Source organism: Marmota monax, unplaced genomic scaffold, assembly GCF_021218885.2.
Source record: "Marmota monax isolate L192 unplaced genomic scaffold, Marmota_monax_Labrador192_F-V1.1 WCK01_AAM20220418_F8-fsc00107, whole genome shotgun sequence".
NCBI classification, from domain to species: domain Eukaryota; kingdom Metazoa; phylum Chordata; class Mammalia; order Rodentia; family Sciuridae; genus Marmota; species Marmota monax.
The window spans coordinates 2,509,810-2,535,243 of NW_026693761.1; the positions used below are offsets into that span (position 1 = coordinate 2,509,810).

At 38.2% G+C, this 25,434-nt stretch overlaps 1 protein-coding gene and 1 pseudogene across 3 annotated transcripts in view; one reads left to right on the top strand and one right to left on the bottom strand.

The window, feature by feature from the left end:
• Herpud2 (HERPUD family member 2) overlaps positions 1 to 19,353 on the bottom strand; it is a 53,275-nt gene extending 33,922 nt beyond the window's left edge. Inside the window, exons 1-2 of one of the 3 annotated variants that reach the window (XM_046460596.2) lie at positions 19,036 to 19,353; positions 18,420 to 18,836 (exon numbers count right to left, since the gene is read on the bottom strand). In XM_046460596.2, the coding sequence (XP_046316552.1) occupies positions 18,420 to 18,566 (147 nt within the window). In that variant the 5' untranslated portion in view covers positions 18,567 to 18,836; positions 19,036 to 19,353. Of the gene's footprint in view, positions 1 to 18,419; positions 18,996 to 19,035 lie in introns of those variants that run through there. The other 2 variants (XM_058584446.1, XM_058584445.1) reach the window with 2 other exon arrangements.
• A 38-nt stretch (positions 19,354 to 19,391) lies between these two features.
• On the top strand, positions 19,392 to 24,681 carry LOC131424801 (acidic leucine-rich nuclear phosphoprotein 32 family member E-like; annotated as a pseudogene).
• Positions 24,682 to 25,434: the final 753 nt, after the last annotated feature.

Here is a 25,434-nt window from a genome sequence, read left to right on the forward strand (position 1 = left end):
ATAATAAAAGTTTTTATTTAACCTTAACTTATTTATTCTCCAAACTTCATTTTTTCTTTATGAGGATCCAAGTTTCTGACATATATCATTTTCCTATCTCTGAAAAAATTGTTTTGGCATTTCTTGCAAAGCAGGTCTCCTAGCAACAAAATCTTTTTAATTTTTTGTTTGAGTAAGATTGAACCCAGTGTTGATTTACCACTGAACTACATCCCCAGTTCTTTTTATCGTTTATTTTGAGACAGGGTCTCACTAAGTTGCTGAGGGTTCTACATTGGTGAGGCTGGCCTCAAATTTGCGATCCTGCTGCCTCAGGCTCCTCAGTTACTGGAATTACAGGCGTGCACTACCTTGTCTGGCTTCTACTTCAATTTTGAAGGATACTTTTTTAGGGTATAGAATTCTAGTTTTATGTCTTTGTTTTGTTCTTTTTTTTTTTTAATTTTTTATTGTTGGCTGTTCTAAACATTATATAGTTCTTGATATATCATATTTCACACTTTGATTCAAGTGGGTTATGAGCTCCCATTTTTACCCCATGTACAGACTGCAGAATCACATCAGTTACACATCCATTGATTTACATATTGCCATACTAGTGTCTGTTGTGTTCTGCTGCCTTTCATATCCTCTACTATCCCCCCTCCCCTCCCCTCCCCTCCCCTCTTCTCTCTCTGCCCCCTCTACTGACATTCATTTGTCCCCCTTGTATTATTTTTCCCTTTCCCCTCACTTCCTCTTGTATGTACTTTTGTATAACTCTGAGGGTCTCCTTCCATTTCCATGCAATTTCCCTTCTCTCTCCCTTTCCCTCCCACCTCTCATCCCTGTTTAATGTTAATCTTCTTCTCATGCTCTTCAACCCTACTCTGTTCTTAGTTACTTTCCTTATATCAAAGAAGACATTTGGCATTTGTTTTTTAGGGATTGGCTAGCTTCACTTAGCATAATCTGCTCTAATGCCATCCATTTCCCTGTAAATTCTATGATTTTGTCATTTTTTAATGCAGAGTAATACTCCATTGTGTATAAATGCCACATTTTTTTTATCCATTCATGTATTGAAGGGCATCTAGGTTGGTTCCACAGTCTCGCTATTGTGAATTGTGCTGCTATGAACATCGATGTAGCAGTGTCCCTGTAGCATGCTCTTTTTAGGTCTTTAGGGAATAGACCGAGAAGGGGAATAGCTGGGTCAAATGGTGGCTCCATTCCCAGCTTTCCAAGAAATCTCCATACTGCTTTCCAAATTGGCTGCACCAATTTGCAGTCCCACCAGCAATGTACAAGTGTACCCTTTTCCCCACATCCTCGCCAGCACTTGTTGTTGTTGGACTTCATAATGGCTGCCAATCTAACTGGAATGAGATGGTATCTTAGGGTGGTTTTGATTTGCATTTCTCTGACAGCTAGAGAAGGTGAGCATTTTTTCATGTACTTGTTGATTGATTGTATGTCCTCCTCTGAGAAGTGTCTGTTCAGGTCCTTGGCCCATTTGTTGATTGGGTTGTTTGTTCTCTTATTGTCTAATTTTTTGAGTTCTTTGTATACTCTGGATATTAGGGCTCTATCTGAAGTGTGAGGAGTAAAGATTTGTTCCCAGGATGCAGGCTCTCTATTTACCTCTCTTATTGTTTCTTTTGCTGAGAAAAAACTTTTTAGTTTGAGTAAGTCCCATTTGTTGATTCTAGTTATTAACTTTTGTGCTATGGGTGTCCTATTGAGGAATTTGGAGCCCGACCCCACAGTATGTAGATCGTAGCCAACTTTTTCATCTATCAGACGGCGTGTCTCTGATTTGATATCAAGCTCCTTGATCCATTTTGAATTCACTTTTGTGCATGGCGAGAGAAAGGGATTCAGTTTCATTTTGTTGCATATGGATTTCCAGTTTTCCCAGCACCATTTGTTGAAGATGCTATCCTTCCTCCATTGCATGCTTTTAGCCCCTTTATCAAATATAAGGTAGTTGTAGTTTTGTGGATAGGTTTCTGTGTCCTCTATTCTGTACCATTGGTCCACCCGCCTGTTTTGGTACCAGTACCATGCTGTTTTTGTTACTATTGCTCTGTAGTATAGTTTGAAGTCTGGTATCGCTATACCACCTGATTCACACTTCCTGCTTAGCATTGTTTTTGCTATTCTGGGTCGTTTATTTTTCCATATGAATTTCATGATTGCTTTCTCTATTTCTACAAGAAATGCCGTTGGGATTTTGATTGGCATTGCATTAAACCTATAGAGAACTTTTGGTAATATCGCCATTTTGAAGATGTTAGTTCTGCCTATCCATGAACAGGGTATATTTTTCCATCTTCTAAGATCTTCTTCTATTTCTCTCTTTAGGGTTCTGTAGTTTTCATTGTATAAGTCTTTCACCTCTTTTGTTAGGTTGATTCCCAAGTATTTTATTTTTTTTGAAGATATTGTGAATGGAGTAGTTGTCCTCATATCCATTTCAGAGGATTTGTCGCTGATATACAGGAATGCCTTTGATTTATGCATGTTAATTTTATATCCTGCCACTTTGCTGAATTCATTTATTAGCTCTAGTAGTTTCTTTGTAGACCCTTTTGGGTCTGCTAGGTATAAAATCATGTCATCTGCAAATAGTGATAATTTAAGTTCTTCTTTTCCTATTTTGATGCCTTTAATTTCTTTCGTCTGTCTAATTGCTCTGGCCAGTGTTTCGAGAACTATGTTGAACAGAAGTGGTGAGAGAGGGCATCCCTGTCTTGTTCCAGATTTTAGAGGGAATGCCTTCAGTTTTTCTCCATTCAGAATGATGCTAGCCTGAGGCTTAGCATAGATTGCTTTTACAATATTGAGGTATGTTCCTGTTATCCCTAGTTTTTCTAGAGTTTTGAACATAAAGGGATGCTGTACTTTGTCGAATGCTTTTTCCGCATCTATCGAGATGATCATATGGTTCTTGTTTTTAAGTCTATTGATGTGATGAATAACATTTATTGATTTCCATATATTGAACCAGACTTGCATCCCAGGGATGAATCCTACTTGATCATAGTGCACAATTTTTTTGATATGTTTTTTGTATCCGATTCGCCAGAATTTTATTGAGGATTTTTGCATCTAGGTTCATTAGAGATATTGGTCTGTAGTTTTCTTTCTTTGAAGTGTCTTTGTCTGGTTTAGGTATCAGGGTGATGTTGGCCTCGTAGAATGAATTTGGAAGTTCTCCCTCTTTTTCTATTTCCTGAAGTAGCTTGAAAAGTATTGGTATTAGTTCCTCTTTAAAGGTTTTGTAAAACTCTGCTGTATACCCATCCGGTCCTGGGCTTTTCTTAGTTGGTAGTCTTTTGATGGTTTCTTCTATTTCCTCAATTGATATTGGTCTGTTTAGGTTGTCTATATCCTCCTGACTCAATCTGGGCAGATCATATGACTTAAGAAATTTATCGATGCCTTCACTATCTTCTAATTTATTGGAGTATAAGGATTCAAAATAATTTTTGATTATCTTCTGTATATCTGAAGTGTCTGTTGTGATATTGCCTTTTTCATTCCGTATGCTAGTAATTTGAGTTCTCTCTCCTCTTCGCTAGCATGGCTAAGGGTCTGTCGATTTTGTTTATTTTTTCAAAGAACCAACTTTTAGTTTTGTCAATTTTTTCAATTGTTTCTTTTGTTTGGATTTCATTAATTTCAGCTCTGATTTTAATTATTTCTTGCCTTCTACTTCTTTTGCTGTTGTTTTGCTCTTCTTTTTCTAGGATTTTGAGATGAAGTATGAGATCATTTATTTGTTGGTTTTTTCTTTTTTTAAGGAATGAACTCCAAGCAATGAATTTTCCTCTTAGAACTGCTTTCAATGTGTCCCATAGATTCCGATATGTTGTGTCTGTGCTTTCATTAATCTCTAAGAATTTTTTAATTTCCTCCTTGATGTCTTCTATAACCCATTGATCATTCAGTAACCTATTGTTCATTCTCCAAGTGATGTATTCTTTTTCCTTCCTTCTTTTATCGTTGATTTTCAGTTCCATTCCATTATGATCAGATAGGATGCATGGTATTATCTCTACTCCTTTATATTGTCTAAGAGTTGCCCTGTGACATAATATATGATCTATTTTTGAGAAGGATCCATGTGCTGCTGAGAAAAAAGTGTAACTGCTTGATGTTGGGTGGTATATTCTACATATGTCAATTAAGCCTAGGTTATTAATTGTGTTATTGAGTTCTATACTTTCCTTATTCAACTTTTGTTTGGAAGATCTGTCCAGTGGCGAGAGAGGTGTGTTGAAGTCTCCCATGATTATTGTATGGTGGTCTATTAGACTCTTGAACTTGAGAAGAGTTTGTTTGATGAACATAGCTGCACCATTGTTTGGGGCATATATATTTATGATTGTTATGTCTTGTTGGTGTATGGTTCCCTTAAGCAGTATGTAGTGTCCCTCTTTATCCCTTTTGATTAACTTTGGCTTGAAATCTATTTTATTTGATATGAGTATGGACACTCCTGCTTGTTTCCGAAGTCCATATGAGTGATATGATTTTTCCCAACCTTTCACCTTCAGCCTATGTATGTCTTTTCCTATCAAATGCGTCTCCTGTAGGCAGCATATTGTTGGGTCTTGTTTTGTGATCCAATCTACTAGCCTGTGTCTCTTGATTGGTGAGTTTAAGCCATTAACATTTAGGGTTATTATTGAGATATGGGTTGTTCTTCCAGCCATATTTGTTTATTTATGTTACTAAACATGGTTTGTTTTCCTCTTTGATTATTTTCCCCCCTTTAGTGTCCTACCTCCCACTGTTGGTTTTCATTGTTATTTTCCATTTCCTCTTCCTGTAATGTTTTGCCAAGGATGTTTTGAAGAGATGGTTTTCTAGCTGCAAATTCTTTTAACTTTTGTTTATCGTGGAAGGTTTTAATTTCATCTTCCACCCTGAAGCTTAATTTCGCTGGAAACACAATTCTTGGTTGGAACCCATTTTCTTTCAGTGTTTGAAATATGTTATTCCAGGATCTTCTAGCTTTCAGAGTCTGTGTTGAAAGATCAGCTGTTATCCTGATTGGCTTACCCCTAAATGTGATCTGCTTCCTTTCTCTTGTAGCTTTTAAAATTCTCTCCTTATTCTGTATGTTGGGCATCTTCATTATAATGTGTCTAGGTGTGGGTCTCTTATGATCTTGCACATTCGGCATCCTGTAGGCTTCTAGGATTTGGGATTCTGTCTCATTCTTCAAGTCTGGGAAGTTTTCTCATATTAGTTCATTGAATAGATTGCTCATTCCTTTGGTTTGAAACTCTGTCCCTTCCTGTATCCCAATGACTCTTAAATTTGGTCTCTTGATGTTATCCCATATTTCTTGGATGTTCTGCTCATGGTTTCTTAACAGTCTTGCTGAGCTATCTATGTTCTTTTCAAGTTGAAATACTTTATCTTCATTGTCTGATGTTCTATCTTCTAAGTGTTCTACTCTGCTGGTAGTATTCTCAATTGAGTTTTTAAGTTGGTTTATTGCTTCCTGCATTTCTAGGATTTCTGTTTGTTTGTTTTTTATAACCTCTATTTCCCTGTATAGTTGATCTTTTGCTTCTTGGATTTGTTTATGTAATTCATTATTGAAGTGATCTTTCATTGTCTGATTTTGCTGTCTGATGTCTTCCTTGAGACTCCAGATCATCTGAAGCATGTATATCCTGAACTCTTTATCTGACATTCCATCTGCTGCAGCTATTACCTCTTCTAACGTTGAGTTGACCTACATTGCTTGTGGTCCTTTCTTTCCTTGTCTCTTCATACTGTTCGCTTTCCTTTCTACTTGGTGAAACTGTTGTGCTATTGAATTTTCCCCCTATATATTTATATTGGTCTTGTATAGTTGCAAAGTCTCCCTCACAGGCGCGGGGGGAGGCTCTGCCCCTCCTCCTATTGGGGCAATGTGCCTACCACGCCGGCAGGCCGCTGGGCCTGCTCTACCGGTCGGTAGCAGGTCCACCTACCTTGCAGGCGCGGGCGGCGGCTCTGTCCCTCTGCGGACCGCTAGGCTTGTTCTGTCGGTGGCCGTAGTTCTGCCTACTTTGCAGGCGCAGGCAGCGGCACTACCCCTCTGCAGGCCTCTGGGGCTGTTCTGCCTGTGGGTCGCAGGTCCGCCTACCTTGCAGGCGCGGGGGGGGGCGGCTCTACCCTTCCTCAGGCCACTGGGCCTTTTCTGTCGGTTGCAGGTCTGGCCTGTTCTGATGGTGGTCACAGTTCCGTCTACCTTGCAGGCGCGGGGGGAAGGGGCGGCTCTGCCTCTCAGCAGGCCGCTGCTCCTCTTCTGCCGGTGGGTCGCAGGCCCGCCTACCTTGCAGGAGTGATTGGAAGCTCTGCCCCTCCGCGGGCCACTAGGCCTTTCTTGTCGGTGGTCACAATTCCGCCTACCTGGCAGGCGCGGGGGGTGGGGGGCGGCTCTGCCCCTCAGCAGGCAGCTGGGCCCGATCTGTGGGTGGTCACAGTTCCGTCTACCTTGCCGGCGCAGGCGGAGGGGGCGGCTCTGCCTCTCAGCAGGCCGCTGCTCCTCTTCTGCCGGTGGGTCGCAGGCCCGCCTACCTTGCAGGAGTGATTGGAAGCTCTGTCCCGCTGCGGGCCACTGGGCCTTTTCTGTAGGTGGTCACAGTTCCGCCTACCTGGCAGGCGCGGGGGGTGGGGGGCGGCTCTGCCCCTCAGCAGGCCGCTGGGCCTGTTCTGTGGGTGGTCACAGTTCCCTCTACCTTGCCGGCGCAGGGGGAGGGGGCGGCTCTGCCTCTCAGCAGGCCGCTGCTCCTCTTCTGCCGGTGGGTCGCAGGCCCGCCTACCTTGCAGGAGTGATTGGAAGCTCTGTCCCGCCGCGGGCCACTGGGCCTTTTCTGTCGGTGGTCACAGTTCCGCCTACCTGGCAGGCGCGGGGGGTGGGGGGCGGCTCTGCCTCTCAGCAGGCCGCTGCTCCTCTTCTTCCGGTGGGTCGCAGGCTCGCCTACCTTGCAGGAGTCCACTATACCGAATTTAATTCTAATTTCCTAACTATGGCCAGACCTGGCTTCTGTCTCTCTCCAACCTCTTATGATAGTATTCTTTCCTCCTTACTAGAGAAGAGAACTGGCATTCACTTAGATCCCCAAGTTCTTTCCCAACTCACACACCTTTCCTGCACTACTCTCTTCCAGCTCCTATATAACTGGCTCTTAATCATCTTTTGGATGTTAGCTTTAACAACGTCCTCAACCAGGTCTCCCTGACTTACAAACTTAGTACAGTACTTATTCCCTTTCGCACACTCTGCTTATTTCATTTGAAACAAATCACATTCTGTAATCGCATTCACATGTGTACCCCTAAGTGGAACATAATGTCAAGAACAAAAAGGTCTGTATCCCTTTTACTGAAAATAGTAAAAACCATTATGTTTGTACCTTGAGAGAGCAAATTTTATAGTATGTAAATTATAACTCAGTAAGAAAAATATTGTTAATCTCATCTGCATATTCAAATGCCTTCAGATTATCTGAAGTTATAAAAGGAAAAGAAATTCTTTCATTTTACTATGACTGAAAACAGAAAAATAAGTTCTTTATGTGCCTAAATTAGGCAAAAAAATTAGACTTGAAAATTTTTCTGTCACTAAAAATATTGCCTCTTCAGTTTAATTAAATGTAAATATCAGGTAAAATACTTGTCAGACATAACAAATGACAGTTAACTGAATTTTCAACCAGTTATTTTGTTATTATAAGCTATAGCATTAAGCAAGGTACAGATTTTGAGATCTCAATCAAAATTAAATCTAACTTTAAATTATACTGTTATATCGTGTGCATGTACAAATATGTAACAACAAATCACATCAAAATGTATAACTAATGCACCCACCAATAAAAATGTGGAAAAATTTTTCAATTCAACTTGCAAAACTGATATGACTTTATTTCTACAAACTTTCTTGTAACACTTTTTCCTTGATTGAAAAATCTCTTTCTTACCAATGGTACAGAATAGAGGACACAGAGACTAACTCACAAAATTACAATTATCTTATATTAGACAAAGGTGCCAAAAACATGCACTGGAGAAAAGACAGCATCTTCAACAAATGGTGCTGGGAAAACTGGAAATCCATATGCAACAAAATGAAACTGAATCCCCTCCTCTCGCCATGCACAAAAGTTAACTCAAAATGGATCAAGGAGCTTGATATCAAATCAGAGACTCTGCGTCTGATAGAAGAAAAAGTTGGCGCCAATCTACATATTGTAGGGTCGGGCTCCAAATTCCTTAATAGGACACCCATAGCACAAAAGTTGATAACAAGAATCAACAAATGGGACTTACTTAAACTGAAAAGTTTTCTCTCAGCAAGAGAAACAATAAAAGAGGTAAATAGGGAGCCTACATCATGGGAACAAATTTTTACTCCTCACACTTCAGATAGAGCCCTAATATCCAGAGTATACAAAGAACTCAAAAAATTAAACAATAAGAAAACAAATAACCCAATCAACAAATGGGCCAAAGACCTGAACAGATACTTCTCAGAGGAGGACATACAATCAATCAACAAGTACATGAAAAAATGCTCACCATCTCTAGCAGTCAGAGAAATGCAAATCAAAACCACCCTAAGATACCATCTCACTCCAGTAAGATTGGCAGCCATTATGAAGTCCAACAACAACAAGTGCTGGCGAGGATGTGGGGAAAAGGGTACTCTTGTACATTGCTGGTGGGACTGCAAACTGGTGCAGCCAATCTGGAAAGCAGTATGGAGATTCCTGGGAAAGCTAGGAATGGAACCACCATTTGACCCAGCTATTGCCCTTCTTGGACTATTCCCTGAAGACCTTAAAAGAGCGTACTACAGGGATACTGCTACATCGATGTTCATAGCAGCACAATTCACAATTGCTAGACTGTGGAACCAACCCAGATGCCCTTCAATAGATGAATGGATAAAAAAAATGTGGCATTTATACACCATGGAGTACTACGCAGCACTAAAAAATGACAAAATCATAGAATTTGCAGGGAAATGGATGGCACTAGAGCAGATCATGCTTAGTGAAGCTAGCCAATCCCTAAAAAACAAATACCAAATGTCTTCTTTGATATAATGAGAGCAACTAAGAACAGAGCAGGGAGGAAGAGCAGGAAGAAAAGATTAACATTAAACAGATACATGAGGTGGGATGGAAAGGGAGAGAAAGGGAAATTGCATGGTAATGGAGGGAGACCCTCATTGTTATACAAAATTACATATATGAGGTTGTGAGGGGAATGGGAAAATAAACAAGGAGAGAAATGAATTACAGTGGATGGGGAGTGAGAGAAGATGGGAGGGGAGGGAGGGGGGATAGTAGAGGATAGTAAAGGTAGCAGAATACAACAGTTACTAATAGGGCATTATGTAAAAATGTGGATGTGTAACCGATGTGATTCTGCAATCTGTATTTGGGGTAAAATTGGGAGTTCATAACCAACTTGAATCTACTGTATGAAATATGATATGTCAATAGCTTTATAATGTTTTGAACAACCAATAAAAAAAATTTAAAAAAAAAGATATAAATGAAAAAAAAAAAAAAAAGAAAAATCTCTTTCTTACCAATGGTACAGAATAGAGGACACAGAGACTAACTCACAAAATTACAATTATCTTATATTAGACAAAGGTGCCAAAAACATGCACTGGAGAAAAGACAGCATCTTCAACAAATGGTGCTGGGAAAACTGGAAATCCATATGCAACAAAATGAAATTAAACCCCTGTCTCTCACCATGCACAGAACTTAACTCAAAATGGATCAAGGACCTAGGAATTAAACCAGTGACTCTTCGTCTAATAGAAGAAAAAGTAGGCCCTAATCTTCAACATGTGGGATTAGGCCCCAACTTCCTTAATAAGACTCTTGCAATGCAAGAATTAAAACCAAGAATCAATAAATGGGATGGAATCAATTAAAAAATTTCTTCTCAGCAAAAGAAACAATCTGTGAGCCTACATCGTGGGAGCAAACTTTTACCCCTCACACATCAGATAAAGCACTAATCTCTAGGGTAAATAAAGAACTCAAAAAGATAAGCACTGAAAAACAAATAACCCAATTAACAAATGGGCCAAGGACCTGAACAGACACTTCTCAGAAGAGGATATACAATCAATCAACAAATATATGAAAAAATACTCATTATCTCTAACAATCAGAGAAATGCAAATCAAAACTACTCTAAGATATATCATCTCACTCCAGTCAGAATGGCAGCTATTATGAAGACAAACAACAATAAGTGTTGGCAAGGATATGGGGGAAAAGGTACACTCATACATTGCTGGTGGGACTGCAAATTGGTGCAGCCAATTTGAAAAGCAATATGGAGATTCCTTGGAAATATGGGAATGGAACCACCATTTGACCCAGCTATTCCTCTCCTGGGACTATACCCAAAGGACTTAAAAAACAGCATACTACAGGGACACAGCCACATCAATGTTTATCGCAGAATTCACAATAGCTAAACTGTGGGGCCAACCTAGATGTCCTTTGAATGGATGAAAAAATGTGGCATATATACACATCAGAATTTTACTCAGCATTAAAAAAGAACAAAATCATGGCATTTGCAGGTAAATGGATGGCCTTGGAGAAGATAATGTTAAGTGAAGTCAGCCAATCCCCAAAAAACAAATGCTGAATGTTTTCTCGGATATAAGGAGGTTGACTCATAGTGGGATAGGGAGGGAGAGCATGGGAGGAATATGAATTCTAGATAGGGAAGAGGGGTGGGAGGGAAAGAGAGGGGGCAGGAGATTAGCAAGAATGGTGGAATGTGATGGACATCATTATACAAAGTACACGTATGAAGACCTGAATTGAGTATCAACATATTTTATATACAGAGATACGAAAAATTGTGGTATGTATGAGTATTAAGAATTGTAATGCAAAAAAAAAAATAGCAACAAAGTACATGTATAAAGGCATAAATTGAGGTGAAAATACTTTATATAGAGAAATATGAAAAATTGTGCCCTATATGTGTAATAAGAATTGTAATGCTCTCCACTGCTGTTGTGTATTTTAAAAATAAATAAATAAAAAGAAATAAAGAAAATGCTATCCATAAATTTAATGAACCACTCACGAAAAAAAAAAAAATCCCTTTCTTTATTAGTTTGCGTAAGTGATGCTGGCTGTTATAACAAACCCCAAGATCTCAGTAGCTTAACATGATAAAGATCATTTTTCTCTGAATTAAAAAAAAAAAATACAGCTATCCCTTTTATAAGAATCCAGGAAACTCAGGATTAGCAAATCAAAAAGTACTAACTAAATTTTCAATTAAAAGATTCTACTGATAAAACTACTGGCTCCACAGAGTAACATAATTAAAACTATTTCTGTTAACACCACCACTATTCTTCCCAGCACTTACTCCTATAACAAATAGCAACTCTTATCAGATACACACCTTTTATCACTTCCACTATCCTACCTTAGAAAAACCTGGTCATATATGGTACAGCAGAGTTCAGCCAAACAAGATCAAGATCAAGATGGAAACATCCTAATGGTACTCTGAGTAGCCCAGACACAGAAATGTTCCATTCAAAATAAATGACTGCTTAACCTTAATAAACAGTGGGTCAAAAAAGTTCTGGTACTCACTTAACAGATGTTGCAAAATAACAAAGCAAGGAAAGCTCACCTACTCGTATATTATTCAAAAATAAGTCCAAATATGAATATTTTTTCTTTTTAAAACATTTACATATATACCATTAATATATATACTTACATATTAATATATATACTTTAATGTCTAACTAGACATCAAAAACAAATGAAGAAGCTGGGGTTGTGGCTCAGTGGCCGAGCACCTGCCTCACATATGTGAGGCACTGGGTTTGATCCTCAGCACCACATATAAATAAATAAAAATAAAGTACATCAACAATTAAAAAATATTTTTTAAAAAATGAAAATAATGAATCCCACTATTATTTATAATTATAATGCATCAATACAAAATATTTTTAAATTTTAAAATATTATCCAACTCAAATACACTTAATACAAAAATCTGAGAGCTGAATTTAAAAAACAAACAATATTTTTATATTTCAAAAAATTCACAGTATTAGAAGATTAAATTTTTTAAGTGAAAGATTAAATGTATGTCATAATTATGTATGCCTTAAAAATCACATTCCTACTACATTTGACTTTAGTATAATCAAATTCCACCTGGAAATTTTTTTTTAATATTTATTTTTTTTTAGTTTTAGGTGGACACAATATCTTTATTTTTTTAATGTGGTGCTGAGAATCAAACCCAGTGCCTCACACATGATAGTGGAGTGCACTACCACTTGAGCCACATCCCCAGCCCATCCACCTGGAAATTTTAAAATCTTAATTTTTAAAATGTAAAATATCTAGTCTGTACTGGATCAGTAAGAGTAATCGTCTTTACCTAACAAAATAATTTAAATAACTATAATTCAAATCCTTTGAAAGTAATAACTTTTAACATTTCAGTATTTACATATAGTTCAGTCAAAAGTCTCAAACAGCTTTAAAGCACTAAGTACAAGGAAATGCACAAAATTTCTGTAGAAAATAAATTGTGTGAATTTGTACTGGAATACATCTCCCTTCCATTTACAATTAAATTCACCCAATCTAAAGCCCCAGGAAATTCAGAAACACTATGAATGCAAGCATGGTTACCCAAACAGCCTTGTCCAGTCGTTGCAGCAACAAATGGTACAAAGACTAAACACAAATATTCTGAGCCAGGTGCAGTGGCACACATCTATAATCCCAGAAGCTCAGGAGGCTGAGGCAGGAAGATCATGAGTTCAAAGCCAGCCTCAACAATGGTGAGCGGCTAAGCAACTCAGTGGGACCCTGACTCTAAATAAAATACAAAATAGGGCTGGGGATGTGGCTCAGTGGTCTAGTGCCCCTGAGTTCAATCCCCAGTACCCACCCCCACCCCACAAAAAAGAGTAATATTCTAGAGTTCCAAAGGGATATTTCCTGCTTAGCAGTTTCCATTCACTGGTCACTCACATATCAGATGTATGTACAATAGAGAATACCCAAACATAGAAACTATGAAAATATAGGCCACAACAATGTAGTTTGCAGAGTTAAGATTATATTCCCATAGCTTCCCTATAAATTTATCAGGATAAACATAAATAACTACATACTAGACTGCTAAGTGTTAGCATAATAGCAAGGCTACGTTACTCATTCATCACAGCCATTAGACAACAAACCATCCAAACCTGCCTCTTTTTATAGTGGAATTGGTTCTTTTTAGTTTATAGATATAACTGACATGGCCAAGACCCTAACTACCTTTCTTCATCTACTCTACAGTCCTCATATCTAATGTGAATAAAATGGTTAAGGGCCTAGGTCAAACCAAACTGGACTCAAATTCCAATTCTATTGAGAGTTCTATGACCTTGGGAAAAAAATCACCAAACTTAAGTTTTCTCATCTATAAACCTTATGCCATAAGGTGTCTATAAGAAATAAATGTGATAAAGCATAGCAAGTAGAATTACACAATAGTAACTATTTAGCAAATGGTAGCCTAAAAATCAGAGCAGCTGAATAAAAGGATAATAGACAATAAAAGGATTATAGACAATCAAATGAGTAGGCTGTAAAGAAGGGAAACTTAAACTACAAATTCTTAAAAAATCTTTTTTAAAAAAGCATTAATGCACGATTAAAACAAACATTACCTTCAGAGTACTTCTATTTTTCCAAAAAGATACTAGAAAAAGGCTTTAAATGACTGAAATTTTAGTCAGCAGTCATTAAAGTTTTCAACTTAAGTCTATTTCTCATCATCCTTCACATTCAATTTGATAGTACTTTTGTTCACAAATGGTTTTAAAAATTTGAACTATATTGCGGTGACTTATAAGACAACAGTCTTATATCTATGTGTATGGATTATCATAGCCCCTTGAAATCAAGAGTTCTGAAGTGGTTACGCTGACCGATTTTTAAAATTACCTATGTAAGGTAACAGGGAATTACAAAAATAAGAGATACAAATTTCAAATGATATAATACAAGCTACTTCCTCTGAAAATGAATGGAAGACTTCCTTCTGGATTGTAGGCACTTTGGTTATGGAATGTTATTAAAGACTCAGAATATATTCTCAGAATAGAACCTATATGCCTGGTTCTATTCTTGCTTTAATTCTAACACAATCTCAGAATAAAAGAAAAATTTGAAAAAGTAGCACAGACCAGATCGGCTCATCAGCAAAGCTAAAAGACCTAAATATTCAAAGTCACTGCTTTAGTGTAACAGCAAGAACAGCAAAGACAGAGGGAATGTACCCAGAGAGGAGACAATCAAGAAGCACTCTGATCCCAGAACTGGAAAATGGGAAACAGGGAATGCAAGCGCAAAAAAAGTTTTGCCTTTAACACTGAATTCAAGGTGAGTCAGGTCCATCTTAGTTACAGTTTGCCTATAAAAACAGATAGTAAAAAGAGATAAAGAAAAAAGTAAATAATTGAACTTAGAAATTTGTATTTTTTAAGTTTTCTTAGTCCATTCTAACTGAACAACATTAAGTTCAACCATTTAGGTATCTATTTCTCTGATAATTAAGTCTAAACTCAGATCAAGGTCCCAAACTCAAGTGAAAGTGGCCTTTCTTGACAAGTATCTTCACCATCTAGTAGCAATTACCTAAATTTCAGATTTCACACTACAGTCCAATTTCAGGACCTAAAAAACTAAAGTCATCAAGTTAAAAAAAAAAAAAAAGTCATATTAGAATAGAATCCACAACTAACTATTCATACTCTCATCAATATGAACTGGTACACTTTCCAGTTCCTAAACTAAAGCTTAAACCAATTATCAATACCATTCAAAGTTAACTAAACTGCAAAAGAGCTCAAATCCACATCTGAAGATTTTAATGATTTGGAAATATTTTCATAAATATGGCAACTTCCTGAATCCTTACCTAGAAAGTACCTTCCCCTCCATAGCCCACTAAAGATCTATCATCTTTCTACTAAGGACTGTATTACTATGTGATAAAGTAATAGAAAGCATCTAGTCATCAATTCAACATTAACTATGAAAGAATACTTAAAACAGGAAATTATTAGACTCTGACTTCTCTCCTTCCTTAAAACTGTTATCAACTCTTTAAGAAAAATGTAAATGTCCCTGTGAACCCTGTGAATAGCTACATTCCCTTAACACCCCCAACACAAAAGCTAACCATTCCCTTGTGCTCCTACAACACACTACACCCCTCCTGTATAACACTAGTCACCATAGTGGTATAGTTACTTATTTATATGTCTGTATCCCCCACTAGACCTGAGCTTCATAAGAGCAAAGGACAGTCATCATCATCTTCACATTGCATAGATATTTGAATGCCAAGTCAATAAAATCCTAGTTAAATAAATAGATGAAGCTCAAGAAATGTGCTTTTTGAGGAGCGGGGTACATGTATGGTAAGTTTACAGGGGGAGGGGGAGTTGAATTTTAAATATTCATATGGAGATTAAATATTCACCTATGATTAAGTCAAATCAACATCTGACCATAAAGCTGAGATCTTAAGACTTCAGGATTACACTTATAGAGTTTAGCAAGAATTCCATTAACAGCATGTAAACATGTGACCTGTCCTTACAGGAATCCTAAAAAAGACAACTTCAAATCTCTATTCTTCCTCCTCCCCCAGCAGATCCCATTTACTTTCCCAGAAGCCACTGCCACAGGAACCAAGGCCCATCAGATCCAAATAGAACGGTATCATCCAAAGCCATCAACTTTTCTCCTTCTTACTGGGGGAACTCCTACTCCTACAAGGCACTGGAACCCCTGCTTCCAAGTCCACCTACCTCCACCAGGCAGATATTAAGGAAGAGGCACAAGAAATGATCTCTTAAAAACCAAACAGCAGGGCTGAGGCTGTGGCTCAGTGGTAGAGCGTTTGCCTAGCATGGGTGAGGCACTGGGTTCGATTCTCAGCACCACATATAAATAAATGAATAAAATAAAGGTCCATAGATATAAAAAATATTTTTAAAAAAAGCAGCCAAGAGTGGTGGCACATGCCTGTAGTCCCAGCTTCTTGGGGGCTGAAGTGGAAGGACTTCTTGAGCCCACAAATTGCATAACAGCCTGGGCAACACAGCAAGACCCTATCTAAATAAATAAATAAATAAAATTTAAAAACCACCAAAGAGCACTTGAAAAGCTGTCAGTGTGGGTGGACATAAAAAACATAATTTCTGCTATACTATTGCTTAATCGTGAAAATAACATCAAAAAATAAATTTTTAGGACCCCAAGTTCCACGTTGATGACTACCATAGCTATGGGATACCACTGAACAGTTGATCTGCTCAATGACTGTGATACTTCAAATTAATCTCTAATGATCATAATGTAAACCTGCCAAATCTAATAACCATACAGTTTTTAGTGAAATTTGTAATAGTAAACATATGCATCCCCTGTCCAAATCTCATTAACCTGGAAATGACAGTCTATTACTTGATATTACAATCTACTTGGAGAAAACTTGCTGGAGGATAAAAAAGTTAGGTTTACCACAAGGCTGAGTCATGAATAGGATGCATATTATTTGGTAAAGCCTCAAAAAGCATCTCTGTGTGTCTACAAAAGGCAGAAGGGTTGAGAAAGAAGTTTTGCAACTGATATCCTCAAGCAGCTCATAAACGAAGGCACTTACAGTCCTCCACTAGTGATTAGCACTACAAGGGGAAAACTGCCAAAAACAGGTTTCTCCCAGGCAGATAAGGTAAAAAGGTTTCATATTCCCTTCTCTAATACTTAAAAAAAAAAAAAAAAAAAACAAGTTACAGAACAGTAATAATTCGTTCTATCAGACTGCAGACCAAGTCCCTTTTGCTTTAACAGTACAACATAAAGATCTCACATAAGTACATATATGATCAAGAATGTACTTGGGCTATTATTATGATATTAAATGATATTTTGGCTGTTGTGAACAGCACTATGACTTTCAATTCTGACTACTCTGAAAAGCTACTTTTCATTTCAAAATTGTGTAAAATTAATCATATGCAATAGAAAATTTTTTGTAAAGCAGAAATTTTTTAACAAATTGCTACCATGTGAAACTTTTAAACAAAAGTTCTGAATAAACCAGAGCTCCAGCTATTCTGTTCCAAGTACTTACATACCTCAGGGGGGTTTTTGCCCTCTACTAAAATTATTTGTATCATAAAATACTGACAAACACAGCTAATGCCAATGAGTTATTTTTCTAACCCTCCTGTTTTCACAATAATTGTCCTAATTCCCTGATTATTCTAGAAATCTAAAAGCCTAACCAAACTTAATACTGCAACATTGAAAGAGTCCTAATTCATAAATATCTTAAGTGTCTTCCTAACTTAGGCTGTAAAACAAGACTAGAAGGCATAAATGCCTTCTAGTAAACCCATGTGTATATCTGTCTGATGCAAAAATAGTTCCCACCCTAAAATACACACCTTTTCCATATTTAAACAAAAGTTTAAGTAAATGAACACTGTTCAATAATGAAAAATGTATATAACAAAGAATATGGAAACCTCACTCTACATGAGACTAACCTTCTTTCATTAACTATTTCAAGACTTCTTAACTACCAATTAGGTTCTTTCAAATCCGACTTTAGAAACAAATGGATCTACACTGTCCATCTGTATTTATCTTTGCAATCTCCACATATGCTTCAGAATGGGAAATAAAGTCACACTGATCTTGGGGAAACAGGTGATATGAACTCCCTATGAAAGGAATAAAAAGATACTAAATGGTTGGGAGGTGGAGAGAGGGTTGGAAGGACTATTCTAAATTAAAGAGATTTCTGTGTCCTTCCTCTTCAGGAGAAAAACGAGAAAGGAGTGCTGGTGGAAGAAAATTAATATACAACTTGCTCCTTGAAACCCAGGCTTTAAAGTATAATTTTGGAATCATATACTTATTTCCAAGGAAAAAAAATTATCTTCACAATGAACGAATTTCTGGATGAGGTACTTAGAGTAAAATGGAATTCTAGTGTAGAAGGGCTGTAGCACTTCTTTATCTTTAAAAAAAAAAAAAAAGAATGCATGTCATTCTCCTTTTAGGCTGATGACTACGGAAAACGGTCCCTTTCCATATCTGCCAATTTTACGTCTCTTGATATTTCTGCACCCTCTTACTAATTAACTGGTCTTCATCAGGAAGATATTAATAATGGTTGAACACTCAGGAGACAACCACAGCCTCAAAACTAAAGAGACCTATTCAAGAAGAGACGGGATGAACCAGGAGAAGGAAGGTACATGGCAAAAACATAGCAGGTCAGAGCAGTTGTGCCCGGCTTTGCACACTTACTGGTTTGCTAGGGTACACGTTAGATAGATGCGTTTTTAGTTTCCCCACGGTCCAGTTCAAGAAGCAGCTAATAGTCTGGTCACTGTATTTCTGATTCGGTGCTTTAATGATGAGGGTCACAGGAATCTCCATCCCACTTTGGTCCATGGTGCCCCAAAGTCGGACGGTCAAAGAGGAGCAGCAATGAGCCCTAATGAGCCGAAGTGTTTACCGCCGGCGCGGCTAGGATGGGGACGGAAGTGAGTTCTTAGTATTCTGTGTTCAATTCAGTCACGAGTGCATCGGGCGATACGAAGGCCATTGCCAGTACCAAGGATGGACAGAGACGGTGGTGGTGGTGGCGGCGGCGGCGGGGTCTGGGTGCCCGGCCGTGGGTGCAGCTCTCCCCGCCAGGTCCGGGCTCCGCCTGGCTCCGGACTGTGGAGGGAGGCGGGGGGAAAGAGAAAGCGATGAGAAAGCAGGATGGGAAGGGTGGGGGCGCGACCACCAGGGTCACCGCCCCGCCCCTACAGCAACCCCCAACCTGAAACGCAATAAGGCCCCTACGCGACTGCCCCGCCGCGCAGGCTGGGGAAGTAGCTGGGCTGCGCAGGGCGGCTAGTCGGGAAAGGGGTACCTGAGACACGGCAGCAGGGCCCGCCACCGCCGCCCTCCGCGCCCAACAGGGCGGCCAACAGCACAGTCGGGGCGGGCGTTCTCGGCGGCGGCCGCTCCCTTCTTGCTGCTCCGCGGAGGCCGGCACGGCCCACCCCGGGTCTCGCGAGGCGGAGCGGGTAGCAGTCAGAGAAGTTGGCCAAAGGGCGCGGCCCAGCTCTCCAACTGACCCCTAGGGCGGAGGCGGCGGCAGGTGGCAGGAGGGCGGGACGACGGCAGCGGCGCCGGCCCCGAGCGCGCAGATTTTGTTGTTGTTGTGTAGGGGGTCCAGCTCCTCTTTAAGCCGGAAGGCGCAGAACGGAAGTGCGTCACGCGCGGAACGCCCCTGCGCGAGGCCGGGTCAGCCCCGCCGCCTCCCGCGGTGTTTGCACTGCGGGTAACTGGACGTCCTGAACCTAGCTGCGCATCGCCGTAGGCTGAGGCCTGAATGCGGTGGCTCTTGGTGCAACCCTGGCCCCCAACACCAATTTAGGTGACGTTAGCATATTTGTTGACCACACCCTGGAGGTGCAGGAAGTGCTTCTTCCTCCCATGGGTTGTCTCTGCTAAAGTTAATACCCTCCCTAATGCTGACTCAAACTGCTCAAAATTTTTTAAATGTCGACTATCTGCAAAGCACGGTGCCAGGAGGGGAGGCCATGGGTACATCGTGTAAGGAGCACTCTGCTTTGTGGGAACCTAGCTACCCTTTCTGAGTCTCCATTTAGGGAACAGTCCTGCCTACCCAACTGCATGCTGATAAAGGAAATGAACTGTCCATGTAAAGCGAGGTATAATTAGGGAGTATGGCCGTCTCTCAAACGTCAATTTGTCTTGGTTCTCTTAACAAACGTTGACAAGTGCTTATCAAATACCTACTACTGTGTGTTCAGTACAATGGGGCTTGAAGAGGGATAATAGTATTATTTTTCCGTTTTACAGGTTTGATATAGGAACAGAGGTTGATTTAAACTTTTTCACATTCCTTGCAACTAGGATAGGTTTGATATAGGAACAGAGATTGAGTCCACAATTTATTGCTGGTTTATTCTGCATTGTTTGCATGGGTTTAGGAGTCAGTAAATTTAAGTTTGTTTAATGTGCATTTTCACTGCTTCAGACTTCAACTTACAGGAGAATGCAAACTGATAATACAGGGAATTTGGGGAAGTTGGTCTTTTTCTTTCTCAATACAATAAGGACTTCAAACTACCACTGGATTAGTGACCAAGTGGAAGAATTTCCAGTCAGCAGCTAATGCAGCAGGATCCCTTCCATCCTCCTCCCCCATTACACACCACCTTTTTATGGTAGGACATTTTACCTATCTTAGCGGTACCCTCCCAAGTGCTGTTCTGAAATAAAAGTGAAATCCCCGTTGTTGCCAATCATGGAATGACCACAGCTTTCTGTGATCGGGTTTTCTATAGCAAACTCTGCTCTTTGTTTACTCTGTCACCCAAACAGAACCTTAACATTCTAGGTTAATAAAAAAAATTTTTTAAACTTTTTCACATTTCCTTGCAGCTAGGAGCAACCATATGACACAGGTCAAGCAAAGGAAATGAAATTTGAAGTTACTACTGGGGTTCCCAGGAAAGTTTTTAGGACAAGCTCCATAGAGCAGAACTCATCCTTATCCTACATTTGTCTTTTGAAGGTATGTTATGCTAGAGGTGCAGCAACCATGCATGAAATAACAAGCAGAAGAATAGAAAGTCTGCATGCCAAGCATGGCAGAAGCTAGGTCCTTAGTGGCAACATCATGTCATCATATAAACGCTTGACTGTCCTTTCTAAAACTTTTTATCTCAAATTCCTATTAAGCCAAGAAGTCTCAACCACCATCATCCTTCCATCCCTACAGCTCCTGTCACTTATGCTTGTGACTCAGACTTCCAGGAATCCTTTAAACATGATGTGACCATCTTAACTTGGCACGAGAAAATGTACATTGCTATTGAAATGTATACTAGCAATTATTTAAAAAGGAATTCTTTGCTCCAGTAATAACAAAGAATATGGTGGTATAAATAAATGAATGAATAAAAACAATTATTAAGACAGAAAGTGCATTTCACAATGTTAGGCACAATTTAAAGCAGAGTCCATCAAAGATTCACTAGTGTGAACAAAAACTAAAATTATAATGAATGCCAGGCTCTATGGTGCAGACCTATAATCCTGGCAACTCAGGAGATTAAGCAGGAGGATCACAAGTTCAAAGCCAGCCTCAGCAATTAAACAAGGCCCTAAGCAATTCAGTGAGGCCCTGCCGCAAAATAAAAAATAAAAAGGGCTGGGGATATGGCTCAGTGGTAAAGTGCCTCTGGGTTTAATCCCTAATACAAAAAAAAAAAAAAAAAAAGTGGAATAATTTGAAATATATGAACATGTAGTATCAGACAAAAATGATTTTAACTTTATAACTACTTGAGTAAGTACCTAAAAAATGTTCTGATGCTGTTGAAATGGGCCACAATAAAAAATAAATGTACCATTTTTGTCAAAATATGTATATATGTGTTTATAACAATGTATGAAAGGGTGGTCCCCAGAATATTGATAGTGTTTGACTTGGAATTTGGGATAGAAATAATCACTATTGAGGGGATACAAGATAGTAACAGTTGGTGAGAGACTGCTATAAACTAATTAATATGCCAGGTATGGTGGCATACAGCTATAATCCCAACGACTTGAGGGTTGATGCAGGAGGATCAAAAGTTTGAGGCCAGCTTTAACAACTTATCAAGGACAATCAGTCTCAAAATAAAACATAAAAAAGGGCTGGTGATGTAGCTCATTGGCAGAGAACCCCTGGGTTCAGTCCCTAGTAACCAGACCAAAAAAGAAAAATCATGTACATGTTGCAGATTGGAAATGTGAAATGTGAAAGAACGATTGCTATTAAAATTAAGACTTATTTTATTGACTTGTTTAACTGTGAGATCACAAATGTCCACTTAGATGGATTTGATTAGGAGGATAATGAAGCACCTGACTCCGAAGAGGAGGAGGATGAGGATGGAGATGAAGATGATGGAGATGAAGCTGGTCCACCTGAAGTATATGAGGAAGAGGAGGAGGAGGAGGAGGATGAAGATGAAGCAGGATCAGAACTGGGAGAGGGAGAAGAAGAAGTGGGCCTTTCTTACTTGATGAAAGAAGAAATTCAGGATGAAGAAGATAATGATGATGATGTTGAAGATGGGGAAGAGGAGGAGGAAGAGGAAGAAGAAGGTCTGCAGGGTGGGGGGAGGAAACAAGATGCTGAAGATGATGGGAGAAGAAGAAGATGACTAGATCATTCTAAGACCAGGTTCCCCAGCATTTCTGGGTGTGCAATAGAGTGATTACATCTTTATTTTTTCATGTACAATAGCTATCCCAACATAAGATAATGTGTAACTTTTTATAGAAAAGTGTGCTCTTAATAGTTTTGCCTTATCATTCCAGTTAAGATTTACTAGTCTATTAATGATCATTGTATGTAGAGAAAAAATTTCATTGACACTCCCCCATTAAGATATTCTCTAGCAATTATATTTAGAAGCTTAATTTTTCTAATTCAAGTTCAAGTTCATTGTATTAGTAATTTTTAGTCCATAATTAAAACATGATTGCTTTTACACAGATGAAGTTTGGTGCATTTCATTCATAAGATTTTAAAGTTATTTATAAATTAACTGAAATTACAGTCATCTGTAATATGAAATGACAGTAGTCTCTTGAATAAGTTGATTATTTTTTTTAGAGATGATCCAGGGATCTTTATTTTGAAGGCATTGACTTTTTTTTTTAAATAGCTAAGGATATTCGGGTGGTTTTTTTGTCACATGAATTAAGTTGGAAAGTAGAAGCAGAATAATAAAGGTTCTATTCAGCAATATAGTTTGTGGATTTGGGGGAGGTTCTAATCAGTAATATAATTCATGGATTTTGTGGTGATTGATGATTTTATTTCTGAAGGAAAAATTGCCTATACTAAGTGAGACACACAGGTGAGCCCGCTCTTTAGGCTGCAGATCATAACATGCCAATGGTTGTTTATTTTGTTTTGTTTTAGATGTGCATTTTTTTTTCCTCTCTTCGATTTCTTTATGATCACCTTCCCTTCTTGTTGACTCCCCTCTCTATATCCCAGAAGAAAGCTGGGAACTTCTGTATACCCAGAAAACCTTATAAAAGCCTTATACTTCAACCACCTTTTCAGATCTCTCTGGGTTTTAAACAGAGTGGAAGAAACTGAGAATTTTATGAGATACAAATATTGTTATTGATACAATTTTAGGCAGCAAGTTCTGCTTATTGTAAATCTTTCTTGACTGACAACACTTAAGACCATATAAGTAGGATGAAGAAAGTAAAGGACAGGGTAGGGTTTTTGAATTAGCATCAGTGTTCATTGCCTGTTGATAATTAATGAGACATTTAAGTCAATTTTTAAGTTAGCATCCCAAATTATTTGGATACCAACCCTGCACAGTTTTTAAAATTTTTCTGGGTAGGCCTTTTAGTTTTCCTATAGTTTTAAAGCATTACCAGATTTAGCATTTAATTGGAATATTGTAGGCAGTTGGAAAAATATTTGGGATTAAATATTAAAATTAAGACTTATTTTCAAGTGAATGTCCATTAAAATAGAAGAATATTTGGGATAAGTATGAGTATGTGCTTACTTACATGGTTACTAAATAAAATATAATGAATAGACAAGTACATCTCTATTTTTGTCAAGGAGCTTCCATGTTCATGGTAATTGCTTTGTTCTTCTTGACTATCTAAACATTTTTTCTTTGTTTTGAATATTTGTAAAGTTTTTAAAAGTTGGTTTCAGGAAACTAATTGAAGCTATTCTTCTCTGCTGGGACACATCTAAATTATGAGTGTAGTACTACTGCTGCTTGTTTTTTTTTAGTTTAAAATGTATGACTTGGCGTTTTAAAGGTTATTTGTGGAGAAACTAAAACAGTTGCACAACTGACTGAAATAAAACGCTTGGAATAAATTTAGTAGGGGAATCAGAAAGTACAAAAGATTAACTTTTTTTCTCCTAATTTTTAACAATTGATATGCCCTGCTTTTCTAAGAATTTTCATTACATACTATGCCCAGATTATAAAATACTTATTTTTAAAATGGAATCTATATATTGACTTTCTTATCAATCATCTTATTGTGTGATCAAAATTAGAATTCTTTGGTTTGAAAACAACACATGAACCTCCAGATAACTTTTAAGAACTTATTTAGCTTTGTGGGTGGTATTTTCATGCAAATAAGTAAGGGAGGGGTTATATTTTGTAGAAGTTTGGGGTCCTATTTTAATGCTTTTTGTATTGCAGTATGTATATAGTGCGTTAAGTTCTTTAAGAATCTCTCCTTAAACTTTGAGATTAATACTTTTGTGCAACTGTGTTTTTGAATAAAGCCATGACAGTGTTAAGAACAACAACAAAAAAAAAATTTGTGATAGTAATAAATGTACCTAAATAGTATTAACTATGCAATTCATGGAAACTATTTTATTAACTCAGGGTAATTTCTGCCCATTTGGGTAGCTGTCTTCGGTAACAAGGTAAATGAGAAATTTGAAGAAAATTACTTATAAATAATAAAACGTGATTTCCAGTGTTTGTGGAGTGTTTATTTCTAATTCTTTTAATCATCAAGGTAAGAAAGAGAATGGCTAGAAAAGCACATACTGATTCATTCTATGAGATTCCAGATTCTTTTAAAAATTCAAAGAAAATCAAGTGTTTGTTAGTGAAATTTTCTTACTAAAATTTGGAGTACCTTCCAGGAAGCTAAATGCTCTTTTGGTGTTGATATATTTGAGTTTTTCATTTGTTTGTTTGACTGCTGTCTTGGGATAAAAGGCTTTAATCAAGTGATGATCTTGCAGTTGCAGATTTCAGAGGTGATGTTGGCCATCTGGCTTCTGATTCCTTCCATTTCCACTTTCTCCCTTCTTTTCATTTCTTAAGATGCTGTGCCACAAAGCATCTAATCAAATCTCATTCAAGTGTATTGTTTTTAAAAAATGAAAACCAACAGTGGAACCCTATGAAAACTAGTTTATTTCAACACTGTACTTTAAAAATCTTAATTGGTCCCAGATGTTTGATTTAAACCATCTTATAGAAAATGGAAGGAAGAGCCACATGGAGTGGCTATGCCTGGAGTTTTAGCTATTCATGAGGCTAAAACCAGGGAATCACTTGAACTCAGAAACTTAAGACCAGCCTGAGCAACATAGAAAGACCACATCTCCTTAAAAAAAAGAAGAAGAAGAAGAAGGGAGAAGAAGCATATTGTGCATGCCTTAAATGCCAAATATGTGTTTTGAGTGATATGTCATTTAATGAATTTTCAAAAC